Below are 19,915 nucleotides of genomic sequence, written 5' to 3'. Positions count from 1 at the left end.
TGAAATAGGAAATGTTTTGTATTATTTCGTTTACAAGTGTAGGCCTACAGAGAAGAATGATCAAAGTATGACAATTATGGGGGGGGGGGGGCAAGGTGTGTCTGTAGCTTAATTTCGCAGCTGGTGTATCTTTGTGACAAAAACATTATCATTTAATGGAAAAAGCCAAAAACACAGAATTTTAAGATCGTTAGAGTTAATTGGTTGATAAAGACTGCAGTATTCCTAGAGAAGCGAAACATTCCACTAGGACGCGAACTGCGCAGAATTTTGAGCACGTAGTATACAAGTTTGGCTATGAGTTGGTATTATGAAGCCGTGACCAATAATGCATTTCCATAACCGATACGAAACATGTGTTATGAATGAATAACAAAGACTGCAATTTAGTATAATAGTGTGCAGCGTGTTTTTTTTTATTGTAATATTCACTCAAGCATAGACCTTCCACATTTAGGTCGATGACTCAAGCAACCCGGCAATACACGTATGTGTGTGCCGAAACGACCCGTCTCATGTTCATACACCGTTGATAATTGACCCCGTGTCAATGGCGGTGGCTTTGTAGCCGTCTCCCCGGTGTTGAATGGTATTGTACCTGGCATTTTCCGATAATTTTTCCAACATGGGTCTACTGAAAAGTGGTGCTTTGGTTGGAGTTACCGCCATATTGGTGGTCGGTGTACCAAAACTCTCGGAAAATCCTCCGCAAGTCTTTACTGACGGCTCCGTCTCACCCGGGTTCGAAGAGGTAGCTCAAGTTTTCAGGTGACACGGCAACTATTTTCTCTCTTTCACTGTTCCTGTGTTTTGTAGTAGAGATCTTTTGTTACACGCCATAGTACAGTATAAGTTGTTCAACACTAGTTTAGCGATATGTAGGCCTGTTCATCCGTTGTGACGTTGATGGGTATACAGGCCACACGTGCTCCCATACAACGACGTTTGTTCGACAAAGGATGTGCAAAGGTGCCTTGATCTTTCGCCGTATATAGGCCTGCATGATAGGGACTGTAGACTATTACTTATCGGATCAGGGAAACACAAGATCACGTATGAAACCAGATTGCCTAGCTCAAAGGCTAGTGAGCTAATTAATGAGACACTATAAAGAATAGAACATTAAAGTATTTTAGACCCGTCAATTAATAAACTTGATGTTGATTTTGATAATTATTGATGACGTTCCCACTTTGCTGTATTTTGTCCTCCTATGCACGGTGAGTTATGTATGACACTGAGGATAGCTAGGGATACCATGTTTTTTAATGAGTTTTTTTTACACTAATGTTTCCACAGATTTTTGTCTAGGCACTGTGCAAACATGTGAAAAGTGAAGAAATAATCATACAAGGGCGTATATGGGATTGAAATAAAAAGTACATTTCAAATAAAGGTAGAAAACATAAAATCGATAGACGCAATTGGAAAGGAAATTGACATGACACTAGAATATACTAAAAACATAAATTGAAAGATGGTCAAACTAAAACAAAGCATAAAAGGGTGGGGGAATTAATGAGAGCCAATGTATGGACAAAAATACGTAGATAATAACATTGTTTGCATTGACATATACAGAACACAGCATAACTGTTGAAATTATAAACGAAAATAAGATTAACATAATGATAGTGTTTGTGACTGCCTGCTTGAAAAACGTGTGTGTGTCGTATCGTGTTGTGGGTGAGTGTGATGGGATGATAAGAAATCGAGTGAGGAGCTGGAGGATGAAATAGCGTGTGCGTTCTGGACTAATATCCATGGAAAGTGACCGTGTACGAGTGCGGTTCAAACGGCAGATTGTATTGAGAGAGTACAGGATAATAATTATGCAGTATGGTGGTCATTGTCAGTCTGTTGATCAACTGGTGCTCTATGATAATTATATGCTGACTTCTGCATTCATAGTGCGTGTATATACCAATCATAATTAATGCAATGTCATGTCTAAATTAGCCCCTATCATTATCTGGCAAATTATAACGCATATAATACAAACTAAATCAAACGAACAAGCAAACAAACACACATACATTACACAAATTCGAAACATTTTCTCTGCTCCTGTACTGAATATTTATTCGATGTGTCGATTCGATGTTCGATGGGAGTGAGACCGAAAGGGCACAGAATATAGGTACAGTACTTCGCAAAAGTTTTCTCGTGCATGTTCAGAGAGTGTGAGGTCAATGGGATGGTACAGTATTGGTGGAGATGAGAATATGGCTTTAACTTTTTGCGAGATACCAAGAAAACAATTATGAAATAGTACGGAGCATACCATTTTAAGAGGAATTCAAAGTTTATTTGATGAAAATTGGGTTTGGAATGACTGAAACACCCAAAAACAAGGTAAAACAAAGCTATCGTAATTAAAGGCGGGTCCCACATTTTATTAAAATCACTCTGTTTCGGATATCTCAGCCATTTCAAAACCAATTTTCATCGAAAAAACGTTAAATTCCTCATGGAATTTTATGATCTTTCATATTTCATAGGAGGTTTCTTATTATCTCACCAAAAATATTAGAAACCTGAAATTGGGTCTCAATCATAACTGTACGATCCATTTAAAGGTTCGATCAATGTCAAAAGCACACGCACTACAATGGTGGATTTAATACTTTATACTTTATAATTAAGTCAAAAGGGGCCTGAGCTTTGGTCATTTGCCTCTGACGAAGATTCTTCTAGGATCGCAAGCTCAGGGCCCTTTTTGCTCCATTTTACTCCATTGGCTCCCCACTATTGGATAAGCACTTTCAGCAGTTTTTTTTTCTTTCCTACGCTTTATGCTTAGTCTCGTAACATTCCCGTCGTAAGTACCTTTAATGTGATTATGATCCAATTGGTAACAAAATGATTCTTAGACATACAGAGTAGGATGTCGTAAATGAATAATTGTTTATTACAAAAGGTCCTTTTTTTCTAATATAATCCTCTGGTATCTTCTTGAAACTAAAGGGAAGTAAGTAACCCTGAATTTTACGATGCACAGAAATGGTGAAAGTTGTCAGGACAGGTGCATGATTGGGATCTAAATGCATGTTAATAATCTTTGCGTAATTTAAGATAATTAAAGTTGTGCTTATCCGTCAGAAACAGTCAGCTCTTGTGGATTATTTGTCTCTCATTCCTTCCTCGTTAGTGTACAGGGCCTATATTATAATATTATAATACTGGAAAATGTCAGTTCGTTTATTCGAATCGTATGAGTTACGTCTATCACACTATCGCATGCTGACTTCAGTGACGCCAACTACAAAGCATCAGGTAGATTGATCTGTGACTGCTCCGGCTGAAAAAAAAAATAAAAGTAAAGTCGGGCATAAAATCACCCATAGAAGATACACAGTTTATCATCTTTCTTGAATCTACCAGAGAAAGAAGTCCTGGCAAAATGTACTGAAGTGCAAACGATTGACAGAAGTATTATGCCTTCATATTTTTCCCGCGAAAGAGATTATTCTACTCACAGTTGCTCTGGTCAATTTTCGTCATTTCCTTAAAGGGACATTCCAGACGATTTTCGTAATTTCATATCATAGCTCATAAATCGACAGCTTCCTTAGATCTGTGGAATTCATTATTGTCCTTGAGCAGGAAAACCACTAATCCAAAATTCTTAAACAAATTACACTGAACAGTGTTGATAACATAGGAGCCTCATATATTTCAGAAATGTAGCAATGTAATTCAATTACAATGTCACGATGATTTCCTTACGTTCATGTGCAAAATCAGCCATGAATTATCATGAACCATGTGAATATTTCTGAAAGTGATCATAGTTGATAATATTTTGTACCATACAGAAACCATAAAATGAAATGAAATGAAATGAAATTACCACTTGCTTAACAAGTTCATCTGTGTATGAATCTTCTTCTTTTTCATTCTTATGGTTTAGGCTGCTATGCCATCATTCTTGTACATTGCAAATTGTTATACATTTTGAAAAACATTGATTCCTCATCCCAATCACTATAAATTCTGAAACTCTGGACTCAGTATAGCTGATTTATTTAGTTGTTTAAATGTAAACGTCTTAAAATCATCCGGAGGACTTCCTTAAGTGCTGTCGTTTCATATTTAATCCTGTAAATTTCCTTCAGTGTCCATATAGGATTATTCTGGATTCATTACAGTCACTTAAAAAGTTGAAGTCTTACGGATTTTAGATTGAAACTATCAAAATCGGTTCCCATCTTTCATGAACCAGAAAGAACTTTGAATCCGGACGCGATTCTCTCTACGGTGGATCGGCCTTTTCGGCTTACTACAAAGGCAAAAAGGTTGTAGACTTGTGGGGAGGCTATGCAGACGCAGACATCGGACAACAATGGCGTCAAGATACGATGTCGATTTTCTATTCAACTACGAAAGGTAGGCAATCGTAATTATAGCGTGTAAAAGCCCTGGGAGAGTATCTTATTATTATTATATAGAGGAGTCCCATAGAAGAAGGAACACAGTTGTAAAAGGTGTCATTGTCTGTGGATATTGTGAGCTTATAAGTTCAAAGGTCAAGTACAAAATAAATCAACCATTGAATCAGTCTCACAGTAAGGAGATGGTATTACTCACACCCTATATTAAGAGATGACGAATTGAATTCGGAGCACCATGGTTTAACATGTTGAATAGGCAATATCTGTTTGGACAGTAAATATTGAAGTTCAAACTGATTGTTCGTAATACTTTCTTATCGGAGTGCTAGAGATTTGGAATATTTTGTACATTATACAAAAAAGTAACAGAAAATAATTAACTTTTTTCCTAAAATGAGGCTGTCGAAAGGTTGTTCTTGATATGTTGTGTTTTCCGTAGGTTACAAGTAAACTTTCAATATAATCATAACTGTTCATCCTTAAAGACTATAAGTCTATAAGACCAGTTTAAGCCAGAAGGTTGAGACAAAACCTACTGAGGGTATAATCATAGCACGTAAAAATATTACATGTACAAGGGATGCGTAGTCTACAACATAGGGCAGAACATGTCTGACCGATGTTCAGAAATGTTCGGAAAGTGTTTGATGTATGCTGTTCACATTTTGTACAACCAAGATTTAGTTATTAAGTTCCCTGGTGAATGAATAGCTTTCAGTCGGAGCGTTGAAAATTATACAAAAGGGGTGAAAATCAGTTTCTGCATGTTTTTAGTTGATGGTAAAAAAGCAGGCACGTGCATTATATAAACTCAAAGCCGAAGAAGTTGATGGGGAAATGTACTATACAACTATATAGGCAAAACAAAAAATAGGCATACATCGAACGTTTTTCACATTGTTGTATTAAACAGAGGTACCAAGCGAATTTATTTAGTGACTTTTGATCGTAGACGTAGTGCTGTGTGTATATGCTTTAATTTTGCCGCGCTAGATCTATAATATTTCAGCATTGTTCTCACAGAAGATCAAAAGCATTTCCACTATTTACAGAAGTTTGAATAGAAGTATAATTGTTTCGGTCATTTTTCTGCTTGTAATACCAAATTAGGGATAGCAGCGATCTGCTTTGCCTTGTTGGTCGATAGAGGGCAGCTCAACTACGACAAAGCCGTGGCTCACTATTGGCCAGAGTTTGCTCAAAAGGGCAAGGAGAACATCACAGTGAGAGAGCTTCTCGAACACAAGGTATCATCACAACGATGCATGTTTATCTCTTTCTTCCACTTTAAGCACTTTTACCATGGTTACAAAGATGTTATGAGACTTTTACGACATCATTCTGTTTTCATGTAGACACTTTTGAATGTCTTCATACAATTTGGAAGATTGGCTCTACAATGTACGACAAATTAAGCTAAGCTCAAGTCGAATTTCAAGAAGTCGCAAATTTGTCCTGAACACGTTAAGTCGATGGTTTGGTAACGTCAACAAGTTCATTCTCACAAGCTTCCGCTCTCTGCCCTTAGGAAACTATACATCCGGGAACATTTAGAGAGCCCCACGAGGAGAAGCAAATTAAAGTACACGTGGGCTATCCTTACGTGATTGTTTTTCCCTTCCAACCTAAAAAAGACATTCCTTGGTCTAATTTTTCATCCAACCCGAAAGATAAAAGAGGATTTTATGTTATCATTAGATTTGATTAATGATTGTTTGTTTGTTGTTGTTGGTTTCTTAGTTTTGGGGGTTTTGTTTGTTTGTTTGTTTGTTTGTTTGTTTGTTTGTTTGTTTGGGGGGGGGGGGGGTAACGAAAGCTAATATGTACATTGTGTATTTATGTGCTGACCTATATTCTCTGCATAGGTAGCACATGGCACGTCGTTATAATGGACTGTATATACAGTACTGGTTGAGGTGAGGATTCTGGTTTCAAACATTCCTAAGTGAGATACGGTAATCATTTGATAAAAATTAGTTTTCAAATGGCTGAGATATAAAAAAAAAGATAATAATAAAAGGCGACAGGCCACGCTTTTTTATAATTAGGATCTCTTTGTTTCACCTTGTTTTTGGAATATCTCAGCCATTCCAAAACCGATTTTCATCAAATAAACTTTTGAAACCCCTTAGAATTGCATGTTCTTTGACATCTCATAGAGTGATTTCTGAATATCTCGCAAAACGTTAAAAGCTATATCCTCACCTCAACCAGACGACTGTACACCCCTTGCTCTGATAGGAAGTACAATAACTTCAGCACATGTTTGTAAATCTGTTGAACTACAAGTGAACCATCGTCACTGAGACTGACAATAAAATCCCAGACATCATAAGTATCAAATTTGTGCCATAAGTGCACTTCAAGAGAGAGAAAGTGATAAAAGAGATTTTGATGGGAGATTCTATGTGACCTTTTTACATGTCACAGGCCGGTCTACCGCTTGCGCCCTCTCCCGGACTAACGCCTGAACTACTCAGTGACGTCAAGAAGGCTGGAGAGGCAATGGCGTCCAGCGAACCGATGTGGTCACCTGACGGGGTGACCCACGCCTATCATGGCATCACCTTTGGACCTCTCACCAATGAGCTTTTGCGGAGAATCGATCCTGAACACAGGACGATGGGAAGATTCTTTGCCGAGGAAATTGCAAAACCTTTCGGTAACAAGTCCAGTCACGGACCTAGGAAACTGTTTTCCCTTTTTTATATAAATTTCAGGGACTCCGTACAGTGTGTATAACACTATCTGTGCTGATTGGCTCCCAAAACACACAAGGGACTAAAAGTAGTACATGTACCGTATTCGTGATCTACAAGTCGTCGCAACACGAGTAACCTTCAAAGCCAATGGTAAAGTGAGTCTGCAGTTGACAACCATACTAACACAAATTGGTGTCGAAATTTCACGAATTGTAGAAGTGTTTACGAGTTTGTAAGAAAAATATTACTCAGGTGCTGAAGAATTAAGGAATAAAAGGCTGACACAAGTTGGGAACATCATGTTTATGGATGATGTTCGATATTCCGAAGGTTTGTTGAGGTCCGAAAATGAAATAAGATTTGTTATTTGGAAGATAAGTTTTGTTATTGGGAAATGAACTGAAGGTGTGTATTGACCAACTTGTAGAATTACGAACCTTATTAACATAATTGGCTGCAGAGGAAGTTTCATATGGTTTTATTTAAATTAATGATGTATTTCTCTTTTTGTATTAACATCCCATCACAAGAATATAAATACATGTAGGGATGGCAGAGATGCCAAGTTCAAAAAACTTTTATGAGTGAGATTTTTATGACTCGGCGTTTCGGCGCTCGCGCGCATGCACACGCGAACGAGGAGGGTGTCACCCCTCCCATGGTAGGGAGCCTTTTTGAATTATTAGCTCTTAATGATGCGATCTGGTGCATTCTTAAGTGACTATTTTTTACTAATTTTGAAAGACAAAAGGGCAATATACCTTCAATCGCAACTATCACTTGAATCCCTTGAGCTATGCTCCTTATTTTTGGCACAAATTGCAGACTTCACCTGATGCGTGAGAAAAATGGGTGCCCTGCGTGAGATCGTGAGACAGGCCCTAAATGCTTGAGTCTCACGCAGAATGCGTGAGACTTGGTAGCTCTGGGATGGTTCCCATTCTCCAGGCACAATAACTACGGCGTACAGAATGATGTAGAGAAAGACTGTAATAATTCCCCCTTGGACTTTTTTGGTTGCTGTTTTAAAGTAGATGCAAAGTAGTGTGATTATTCTCTATTTGGACTATACTTTACGCACATAATATCATTATGTAACTTCAATATCTCACAAGAATTCATAACATCGACGTGTTTATGTGAAGATCGTACAATTCAGATGTTTTGATTAAAGACTGAAAAATCGACATCCATGTCTGTTCTAATATTTTCCTTCTTCTCAAGGAATCGATTTTCACATCGGTCTCCCATTGGCCGAGAACTATCGAGTCTCACGAGGAGCTATTAAAAGCCCAAATATATTTCTTCACTTGATCCGCGGCATCACGAGTCCCACGAACCGGAAGGCCATAAGACATTTTCTTCACAGCGACCTCTTCGTCAGGATAATTGAGAATTCCGGACTCCAGCAAGTATACTCAAAATCAGTTGAGGCTTTAACTGTTTGACTGAGTGTGGCTTGTGTGTGTGTGTGTGTGTGTGTGTGTGTGTGTGCGTGTGTGTGTGTATGTGTGTGTGTGTGTGTATGTGTGTGTGTGTGTGTATGAAATCAATAAAATATCATTGAAAAACAAAAGTGTATGTGCGTGCGTGTGTGTATGTGTGTGTATCAATATATATTTTTTTTCTTAAGTACAAAATTATTTCGTTTTCATTAGTAATATTTACAATGTTGAATTTATGTCATCATTATCTTGTAATTAACTAATTTGTACATCTTTTATAATTACGGAAACGAAAGAAAAACGATTGGCAAAAACAAAAAAAGTTTATTATATTTTTGAATGCATGTGTGTTTGCCATTATATTGTCAAGCATTTTGTGTGTGTTTTTTTTAGGGGGTGCAGAAACCAGCTTGTTGAGACAGAGAGCAATCAGATAACAAACCAAGTATTTGAAGCCCTTGTTGCCGCATCCTGGTTTGTAGAAAAAAAAAACCCAGACAAGACGGACAAAACAAAACATGAGCATGAACATGAATAATCAGATGTTCCAACACAAATGGTGGATGAAGACTCTAAAATGCTAGACAACGTCCATGTCGTCCTCGTCTCGTTCTGACCATCCACCTTTCGACTATAATCGAAACGGCTTTAGCAAGTGCAAATCGTATTCATCATGTTAATTTCATATTTTTCCCCTTTTTTGTCTCTTCTGGCATCTAGATCGGAATCTTTAACAACCCATACTTTCGGGTCGTAGAGCTACCATCGGCAGGGGGAATTGGAACAGCTGAAGCAGTTGCCAAGGTAAAGGAGAGTGTGGGATGTTCTGCACATAATAAACCGATGCCGATGCCACTCCTTTACGGGGTGTGATTTCACTCTTACAATCGTTTGCTACCATTCACCTTTCACTTCACTTGTTTTACTTCCTGTCTCTGCTGGAAAGAACACAGTGTAGACCACAGCGTTAGGTTTGAGCGTTTTTACAGTGTGTTCGCAGCGCGACTTTGTGATCACACTGTGACTTTACCATGATTACACGATGAACTGCACGCAGCAGCTGCAGCTTATGTGAACGCATGCCACTGTGGGACTTCGAGTTCTTTTCGGAACAATTGTTGAGCAGGTTTTGCAGATCGCATTTTACTCAATTCTTTTCTTGGTGAAAAAACAAAAAGAATGAGATCTTAAATGACCCAAATAATGTATTATCATAAGGAAATGATATAGGTGCTTTCATAAATTACAATATGAGTTTGTTGAGGACGCCGCTTTCATCATCGGAAATGTTAGTAATAGAATTATTGATAATGAAGATAGGGCATAATGATAACTATTGTTGTTATCATTGTTGTTATTATTATTATTATTATTATCATTATTAGCATTATATATTATTACTACTATCATTATCATCATCATCATCATCATTATCATCTTTAAAGAAGCTTTTGATTGACTAAAAAATAAAGATTATCCGATATTTTGTCACTGCGTGTGTCTCTCAATAATGTTCACAGAGTTGGCTAAATGGGGCGTCAACTTCTGTAGTTGTTGTAATGATCAACCCAACTTTATTGGATTCTGTCTCATCCTCTGTAGCTATATGGCATCCTAGCGATGGGCGGTACTGACCCTCAAACCAACAGGACCCTCCTCTCAAGGCAAATTGTAGAAAATCTCATGAAAAGCGATAAACCAAGTCTGGATGAGATTCTAGGAGTTCCCATCGCCTTCAATCTTGGATTCATGGCAAATGAAGTTGTGGTGGGTTATCTACTACTTTCTTTTTCTGTACAATAACTCTACATCCATGCAAATTATTCTTCTGTCGTTGACAGTAGACAGTTATATATATATATATATATATATATATATATATATATACACCAAACTTACTTCAAATTAACATCTAGTGTCATTCCCAGTTGTGTCACTGATTTTCCATTACTGCAGTAATTACCTATACCAACCACATAGTGTTTTCCCTATTCACACACAAGCCCTTCAGTTGGGTGCATAGTTATGTCACAATCGTATACAACAAGCAGTATAAGTGTTACGCACGTACATTATGAAAGATAAGATTTTGTCGAAGTTCCTTGATGCCGAACCTGGTCATTACAAGAAGCTCTGTTCTTCTAATCACACTCTTTCACTGTACTCAGAAGAGGGTGTTACACTCGAAGAACAAAGAATATCTATCCAGACTCTCCTCAGTCAGTCATGTCCTGATGATAGTTCCCTGATTGGTTGACCGCTAAAGCTGCACGCACTTAAGGATCTCCGGGTGCACATCACGAGACCGACACCCACGAGCCATACAGTCCACGAGTCATACAGCCGAGTTCGACACTAAGCACAAAGCTCACGAGACCGACACAATGGCTCAAATTCACGAAGGGGGTACAATTTTTTTTGTCGATGGTTTAAACAATGGACAAAGATCGTGGTTTTGTATGGGGTGTCGAACTCAATATCGTGGGACTGATTTGCCTAGTGTCGAACTCATGAGCTGTATGGCTCGTGATGGGTTGTATGACTTACGGGCCTTTTTTTTTTCAATGTCGAACTGATGGGCTGTGTGACTTGTGGGTCCCGGTATCGTGGGATGACCCGGCCGGATCACCCATTTCCATAAGATTAATAGAGCTACATGTATACAAATACCAACTCTGTTACAATTCTTCGGAATAGACAGTTTTGATTATACTTCCCGATATTACAGGAGGGCGAGATGATGTACGGTCACCCGGGGGTTGGTGGTCAAATGGGTTATGCTGACCCCACTCATCAGCTCGGCTTCGCCTTCGTCAGTACTACGATATCCCCTTTCTTTCTGAAGGATGATCCTCGAACTGACGCACTGCTCGCAGCTTTGTATAATTGCGTCAGGAAGCAAGAACTGAAATGACGTATACTGAAGACTATGTTGTAATTTGCCGTTATTATAGTGTTTGTTCCTGTAGTTTGGTATGGACATAATGGTAGCAGACTGTACTTCAGTGTCAGATGAAATCTTTTTAAAAGATATTCAGGCAATAAAAAAAAAAGAATAATCACAAATTTCCAGAAATGACGGAGTTGTGAACATTAAAATATTTGTGGTCAATTCAAATAAATGGATACCATTGGTAATCAAAATATAGGGGAAGAGTATACTATTGCCGCAATATTATGTTCTTGTTTATATATTTGTTAATGTCTCCTAATGATCAGCAATATAATCATTTGTTTAATATAATAACCTCACCGTACTGCAGAGATCTTTTATTTGATTGAAGTTATGGTTGATTAATGATTCTCTGCGGGGTCTCATAAAAGTTAACAGTTACGTGTATCACACATGCTAGAAATACGGTGTATGAACAAATGAAAGCATGAATGATTAATAAATGAATGAATGAATGATCTACGTTCTACACAGTCATGTTATCCATCGATGTTATCGTGTTTACTGAATGATCCTCTTATAAGCATACAGGTGTGACCCGCCACCATACACTAGAATCTTTATCTTGATAGAAGGTATCCTATAAGTAAGGCCGAGAAAATCATAAATGACGCTTTCTTGATTCAGATACGAAACTGGCGAGTTTCTTGTTCACAAACCCGGCATTTTGATTATGTAAACTACCTCCTGTCAATTCTCACGTTTTGAAAACTGATTTGTTCTCATCAAACAAGAAAAATGGCGGCTTGAATGTGTCTATTGTGTAATAACTGGTCTTCGTAGGAGATTGTAAAGAACTAAAGAGAGAGAGAGAAAAAAAAGAAATGGGGGAGAGAGCAGTGAGGGAAACGTTAAGAACGTTATAATCATTATTGAAATTGTGAAAAGGGAACCATACATATAGTTATGGATATCTTTAGTACTGTGATATCGCACAAACATAAATTCAGTGTAATAGGTCCCTCAATTATTTTCGTACATTATTGTTCACTTGACTTTGATTATTCATTACAAAGTTCCATTATCATCATGTTTCGCTGTTGTTGTATACTCTGTTCATATTTTCTGTTGCAAAAGAGTGTTTAATTTGTTGGAAAAAAAAATGAACTTAACTTTGATCATACAGCAGATGTTAAATCGCCTTATTCGCCCTCTTACTCGTAAACCCACCAGCATGGACTTACGGTAGCGGATGTTGTGTACATATTGTGTATATCAAAGATGCTAGAATTTACATGTACATCTCGGAGACTTTGGGAGAGTGGTGTGACCTGTCACTGCGACCAGGCTAAGTGACTCATGATGTGTCCTATCAATAAAGAGAATTCGATAGCTATTCGGAAATGATTACCATGTCTTTTTGATATTCTTGGCATCTTAATTTTGCTGCACCACTTGTATCGGAGAAAGAGTGGATGGAACCGGTTAAATTTACTGTTGGTACAACAACAGCATATAATGATAATGATGATAATAATCTAAATAAAATAAAGTTGAACTTGAACTTGAACATAATAATGATAATAATAAAAAAAATAATAATGATAATAATAATAATAATAATAATAATAATAATAATAATAATAATAGAATGCTAATTTGACAGAGAAATGACGTTAATCTTCTAAGATTTACTGCCAATTAAAGAATTTGTTATGAATTTGGCATTGAAGAGGCTTCTGCTTTATAGAGTATCTCTCTATCCCATGTCACAATGTATAATTATTATAAAGAAGGAAGAGAAACATGAGAGAGATGTATCATGTTACAAACCGTAGTAACTCGAGTAGGTAACAGAATGTCGATGACGAGAATGATAAATGCCTGATGTTGATATTGTGTAGCAATTTGTCAAAAAGTGCAGCGTTAATGAAGACCTCGTGTATCTTAAGAATTGACCTCGAAGATATATACAATATTTTGACTGATTAATGTTTAGTTTAGAATGACGTAGTACCTAGGTACTACGTTTTACCTCTGACACCTGACGACAGTTAGTTATAGTGAACCAATAGGAGATGAAATTTAATATACGAAGTTTTTATATACACATACATGCACAAACACATACATGAAATTGAAGAGTTTGTTCGCAAAAACCGATAAGTCCATATTTGCCAAATGGAGATATTTGCGATTAAAGGTCAAGAAAAATAAAGAGAATAATAAGAAAATTTTTGCTTCTTTTGACCATAACTTTAAAAATGTACCTTTATTATGTAGTGACCAATATATCATTTAAAAGGTATTATTTTGTACTTTATGACAGAGACCGTACTTCAAAATCTTCAAAAATGGACTTATCGGTTTTTGCAAACAAACTCGACAATTGTAGCCATTAAAGGCACATCAGATAAAGCATTTATCTTTATCCTCTTTATTTCTAAAAAATAAAAATGACCGACTGATACGTATCATATAGACTGCTTGTTTAGCTTTAACAGGAAGATTAAACAATGTAGGCCCTAAGTTAAAGGGGATGGCTAGTAACTGATCAGTGGAAATGCTGGGGATGTTTGTTCCAATTCTTGTGGGATTCATTTAAAAGTACATTATATATCTATTTTGTGAAAATTATTTGCTTCAGAACGGTCTCAACATTTATTTGATGAAAATTGGTTTTCAAATGGCTGAGGTATATAAAAAAGTGATAATAAAAGGGGACAGGCCACGACTTTTATTGCGATCTCTTTGTTTCACCTTGTTTTTGCTATCTCGGCCACTTCAAAACCTATTTTCATCAAATAAACTTTTGATATCCCTTAGAATTGCACGCTCTTTGACATCTCAATTCTCATAGAGTGATTTCTGAATATCTTGCAAAACGTTAAAGCTAAATCCTTACCACACCCAGAACTGTAGGCCTACAGTCCCTGGGGTTGAAAATGAAGAGTAAAGACAGGGTATTTTTAAGAAATGAAAGAGTACTCGATCTGTGAGAAACAACTAATCACACTATTCCACCAAAGAGTGTTCGAGAAAACCACTGAAAACACAAGTTCCTGTTCGTTTTATGATCCCAAACTTTAGCATAATATAGAAGAAGACATGATCTCTCAGAAAATATATTAAAAAAAAACACTTAAGATTGGCTTGGGTGACCCATTTCACTTGTTTTCAGTCCTAACACAAAATCAGTGCGGGCGTCTTTTTGTTGGTTTTGTGATGCACGGTCACAAAAAATACGAGTAGTCAGGACATTCAGAATCGTTTAGCGCCACCCTGTGACGTATCCTGAACATGATTGCGTAGCCAAAACAGCAGCAGCAGAGCTGCGGTTTGCATGCAGCGGAAGACTGTCTGTCACAGACGTGTTTATATCTGTGAAGACTGTCCACACAGACAAACTCGCGAACGCTGTTTTCCTCGATGTCACCACCATTGTGTAGATCACGCACGAGAGCAGCGCTGCCACTGGCTGGCCGCGCGGTACTTGATGTACGCCGCCGTCATCACAGGCCCGCCGGCCGTACCGACATATCCGCACGCACGCGTAGTACGTACACCTGTACCTAAACTGTACCTCTACTCGTTATTGTACGAGGCATGCTACAAATTGTACTACTAGCAGACTGATAGTAGTGTTTGCTGACTAAAGTTTTCGCTAGCAGCTGTAAAATCACTCCATCACTTGTGGCATGTTTTTTGTTGTCACCGCCCCGCCTCATCTCGGTGCTATGGTCAAACTGTTACAGTAGTGTTAGGTCGGCTACAATCTGAGAAGTGTATGCGTCATCCATCACAATCGAGCGAAAGGAAGGGCCTAAAGCCAGGAAAAGGTCTGGGGCTGGGTAACTGCCCTCTCTCTCGAAGCTGACCCACAGTGACCCTGCCACCCGGTGTCACACGCACCTGCACCTACCTCTCGGTACGAGTTGGTTGAGAATCGGATGCCAAAAATGGCGAGGAAATGCCACGTAGCCAGAGCTTCAGTTGTCATCTTTACCGCTTTTCTTGCACTTCTGAATATCGCGACTTCGAAGTCAGACAGAGGAGGTAAGCAGCCTCTTCATCTTCCCGATATCCAGTTGGTATAGTTACGCAGCCAGCAGATCTTCGAATATGATTTTGACATCAACACTCTGAACTGGAGACCGTACAGTCACACTCAGCTCACAGGGCAATTGATTCCACATGCACAGCACCTCAATTGCAGAAATGAGCATTATAGTATGACTCTGAGCGGCTTTACAAAGAATTTAAAGAGAGAGAGTATAATTTTTAAAATGAAAAGTAGGGCCTTACAAGGCCACGCATAATTTTCTTTGACTTGTCAGTGACACTCCGATGCAAATGACTTACGTTACTTGTAAGTTGTACTAGTAGGCCTAGAAATCTAGACCTCTATGCTCTAACAGTTAGAGTCTACCTCTTTCAGAATCGAAAGCAGGGAGATTGCTATTAGTATATATACCCTAACCCTTTGCGTACAAATGTAAATGTTTTTAATAGTGACAAGTCAAAGGAATTTGTACTTTTCAGAAAAGATGAAACTTTGAAATGATAGAAAAGTGAAAAAATGCATGTTGAATTTTCTTTAGATTCATCCACTTTCATAGAGGAGAATGCTTAAGTTACTGAGTTTTTAATATTTTATAATTTCATGTAACATTAGGCCCTACTTTTAAGTAATGCAACTTTTAAGCCATTATGACTAAAAATAAAATGAACACAGAGAAGAGCTTAACTGTGCAATGTATTACAATTTCAAGGAGCAACTTTCATTAGCAACAACACCAACACAAAACTGATAAATTGGCATGTGGGCAATTCCACGGTAACGGAAGGACATTCAGACAGAATTTTCACAGTTTAAAAAAGTACTCTAAGAAAAGTTTGATGGATACAGCATTTCAAACTATAGAGATGTATTACCAGAGCCAAAGACTATAATTTCCACCAAAATTTTTGTCAAACCTGCTAAAGAGTAATGAAATACATGTATGCATATTAATGAGGTCGGTAACGGAAGGACATCAAAATGGACATGGGTTTTCAGGCAAATTAGTTTTTATCAAAACTCTGTGAAGTTTATGGAGCTATTTTAATTTGTTGGTATACAGTTTAATTGCCATAGTTTTAGCTATAATGGAATATATTTGACTTCAAATATGTTTACTTATTTTTTAATTAGACCACATAATATCCATGTATGTTTGGTAACGGAAGGACAGTAACGGAAGGACATGCAGATTGTCTGTGTAAAGTGTATGGGGAAGATGGATTATGGTTAGTTTTTATTAAACCTCTCTAAGGTTAATAATTTTGTTCATATGTGGCAGGTATACAGTTTGATCCAAATAATTTTAGCTTTACTTTTATGTATTCAACTTTGAAACATGTCACCTGGTTTTTTAATTATAGTACAGCACATTGTTTTCATTAATGTGTGGTAACGGAAGGACAAAGAGCTTTGTGTGCATACAGTGAAGGATGTTATTTCCAACTTTAATGTTAATCCTTGTAGTCCACTGTGATATTTTTTCTTTCTTTTGCTTAATCCCCCAAATAGCCAAATCTTATGGACCCATTTCACAGTGTGTGAGTGTGTGGGGGAGGGTGTCTTGGGGGCATATCCCCAGGCCCCCCCCCCCCCCCCCCCCGATCTCTTACACTGTTTGCAATATAAATCATGATTAAAATCTGCACACATCACCCTGGAGAGTAATCTACACGAGACCATAGTTAGATTGTTCAAAATACTGCTAATTCCTAATTATACATATTAATTGATTATGCAAATTCATTCAATAAATTACATTTAATAAATTACATTTTATCCCATAGAATACTAATGTGAAGCAATTTACAGACATTTTTTGGTGTGGATCTTCATTTTGAGGTATTAAACAAATGTAGTGTCAAAAAATTGCAAAATCAATCTCAATTCTTTTATCTTTTATAGTTTCTTGAATTTCTTTTGTATTTCCTTGTTTTTTTTTCTTTTTGTTGTTTGAGTGTTTTTTTTTTCCAAAGAAAATTGTCACAGACCACTTTTTAAACATAGTTAGGCAAAAGTCAAGTAATCAAAGTGATCAAAACAAAAAAAAATTATCAGATTTTTATGAGTTTTATGAAAGAGCACTATTTCCCATAGGGTTTGTACACAAAATTACAAAATTGAGCCAATTTTGGGCCGACTTGCATTCAGGAAAGAGGTGTGGCTTCATTTGTTATTTGAATTTAGTCAAGGGTACTTAGAGTAGGTTCTGACTCATTTGTGTTCTCATCTTAGGGACATTAAATGGCTAAAAACAGACTCTAAGTCCTTCAGTTACCACAACTTTGTCCTTCCGTTACTAGCTTCGGTAACGGAAGGACATTTTTAATTTATTCATAATTATTCAAAGAGGAGGGGTTTCGTGGATGGATGGGTGCCAAGTTATAGGCCTACCTAAACTTGCTTTACACTGAAAATTTTATGGTTTTTATATTACTATTTTTGATAAAATATTAAAAAGACCTCTTTTTGTGGTAACGGAAGGACAAAATACAAGGTCACCTTTAGGAAGTCACTGAAGCGTAACAAATCATGGAAACCGTAAAAATATTAAATGAACTGTTTCTTTCATATTTACTAAGTTCTAAATATAACAATTCATAACATTTATTTCTCAAATATTGCATACAGGCCATGCTACATTTCTATTATAATTTATGCATTTTTGAAAATTAATAAGGTTAGTTAAACAATTGAAAAATTGACCCCGAATATGTTATAAAACTAAGAATTTTTACTCAAATTCATAAAATTCCAACTTTAAGCTTTCATTTGATACCAAAATTGCGTAGGAAATATGAATTTGAAATTTTAGATGTCATGTCCACTTTGGCGTGGAATTGCCCATGTGCATTTATTTGCACTATCCATATATACTGTAAAAGTGGATATTTTCGCGCGGCTAATTTTTCGCGCTTGGCTGAGTAAGAAGAGTTTTGCGTGTTTTTAATTCCGCGGAATCAAGACATCACGCACAGGAACATATGGCAAGCAAAAATATTCAAAAAAAATCAGTGTTATCTACACAACCTTGTTAAAGGGTGTGTACATGTACAGTTCTGGTCGAGGTGAGGATTTAGCTTTTAATGTTTTGCGAGATATTCAGAAATCACTCTATGAGATGTCAAAGAGCATGCAATTCTATTAAAGGGGTATCAAAAGTTTATTCGATGAAAATCGGTTTTGAAATGGCTGAGATATCCAAAAACAAGGTGAAACAAAGAGATCCTGATAAAGTTGTGGCATGTCGCCTTTCATTATTAGCACTTTTTTGGATATCTCAACCATTTGAAAACCAATTTTCATCAAATAAATGTTGAATCCTTCTTAAAATTACATGCTCTGTCATATTTCATAAGAGGCTTTTCATTATCTCACTTTAGGAATGTTCAAAACATGAATCCCCTCCTCAACCAGTACTGTACAGTCCCTTTAAAGCCTGATAAAGTTGACAAACAGCCATTTTTTTTTTTTTTTTTTTTTTTGGGGGGGGGGTTGCTTATATGTTTTTAAATACCAGACTCAAAGCTAATTTTATGTTTGTCAGACTTGTTTGTTTCTATTTTACTCGCAAGGTGAATTTGGTGATCTCCTAGTCGTCACCGTGGCAACAGATGAGACTGATGGATACAAGAGATATATGGAGTCAGCCGAGCAGTTTGGCATCACAGTCAAGGTGTGTTTCCACCCTGTCCACCCTGCATTGTGTATCAGAGAAATGCTCAAGTACATAGATCTGTACACCTTGTAGCTACATGTACCGAGATGTCACCCTATTAAGTCATAATCAATACAATTCATGCTTTCTGTGCAGGATGATAGATACCATAAACACTTTTATATATTTCACAGCCCAAATTAATAGGAAAAATGATAAATAAATGAAAAAAAAATAATGAAGGTAAATTGGTGAACAAAATAGAGAAGGAAATAGATTATGAATAGGAAATACAATGTAAATCCCAATTAATCACACATTCTCATTTCAAAACTAATATAATGTACATACACAGTGTAATCCAAAATGGCTGGAGTAGAAAGAAGTAATCTTGGAAACTGAAAAGACAAAAAGTTGCATTATGATGTGTTACTACTGTATATAGACATACATTGTAAGCAATGACAGCCAGGCTTAACTTCCTTTCATCAATAATCCCTTGCCCTAGTTCACTATACAGCTCTTTTGTGGCTTGTCCAGACAGGAAATAACTCTATGGTGTCTGAGGCTTTTTTGTAGTGCTTGACAAGCGGTAGCACTGGGCTAGTGTTCAGCCAATCAAGCTCAAGCTACAGTGATTACTATGACAGTGTAATGCTGACTGTTGGGTTCATTGATGATAAGCCACGTGTCACAAGAGTACTTTTGTTTCCATGATAGGGGAGTGAGGGTGGGGTGGTCCAGTTTAATATGCTTGATAGGG

The 19,915-nt window shown here is 37.1% G+C and overlaps 2 protein-coding genes across 2 annotated transcripts in view; both read left to right on the top strand.

Annotated features, from left to right (window-relative positions):
• The first annotated feature begins 625 nt into the window (after nucleotides 1–625).
• LOC140238833 (beta-lactamase domain-containing protein 2-like) lies at nucleotides 626–12,784 on the top strand. Its single transcript, XM_072318732.1, has 8 exons — nucleotides 626–768; nucleotides 4,226–4,389; nucleotides 5,505–5,641; nucleotides 6,825–7,056; nucleotides 8,321–8,508; nucleotides 9,262–9,345; nucleotides 10,144–10,308; nucleotides 11,270–12,784. Exons 1-8 carry the CDS (start codon nucleotides 626–628, stop codon nucleotides 11,453–11,455), a joined length of 1,299 nt encoding a protein of 432 aa, XP_072174833.1. The 3' UTR covers nucleotides 11,456–12,784.
• Nucleotides 12,785–15,062: 2,278 nt separating this feature from the next.
• Nucleotides 15,063–19,915, top strand: part of LOC140239276 (procollagen-lysine,2-oxoglutarate 5-dioxygenase 1-like) — a 57,497-nt gene continuing 52,644 nt past the window's right edge. Inside the window, exons 1-2 of the mRNA XM_072319149.1 lie at nucleotides 15,063–15,490; nucleotides 19,070–19,170. Of these exons, the coding sequence (XP_072175250.1) occupies nucleotides 15,385–15,490; nucleotides 19,070–19,170 (207 nt within the window). The 5' untranslated portion in view covers nucleotides 15,063–15,384. The remainder of the gene's footprint in view (nucleotides 15,491–19,069; nucleotides 19,171–19,915) is intronic.

The sequence above is a fragment of the Diadema setosum genome, chromosome 15 (genome assembly GCF_964275005.1).
Source record: "Diadema setosum chromosome 15, eeDiaSeto1, whole genome shotgun sequence".
Classification (NCBI taxonomy): domain Eukaryota; kingdom Metazoa; phylum Echinodermata; class Echinoidea; order Diadematoida; family Diadematidae; genus Diadema; species Diadema setosum.
This window is presented reverse-complemented; position numbering and strand designations above follow the sequence as displayed.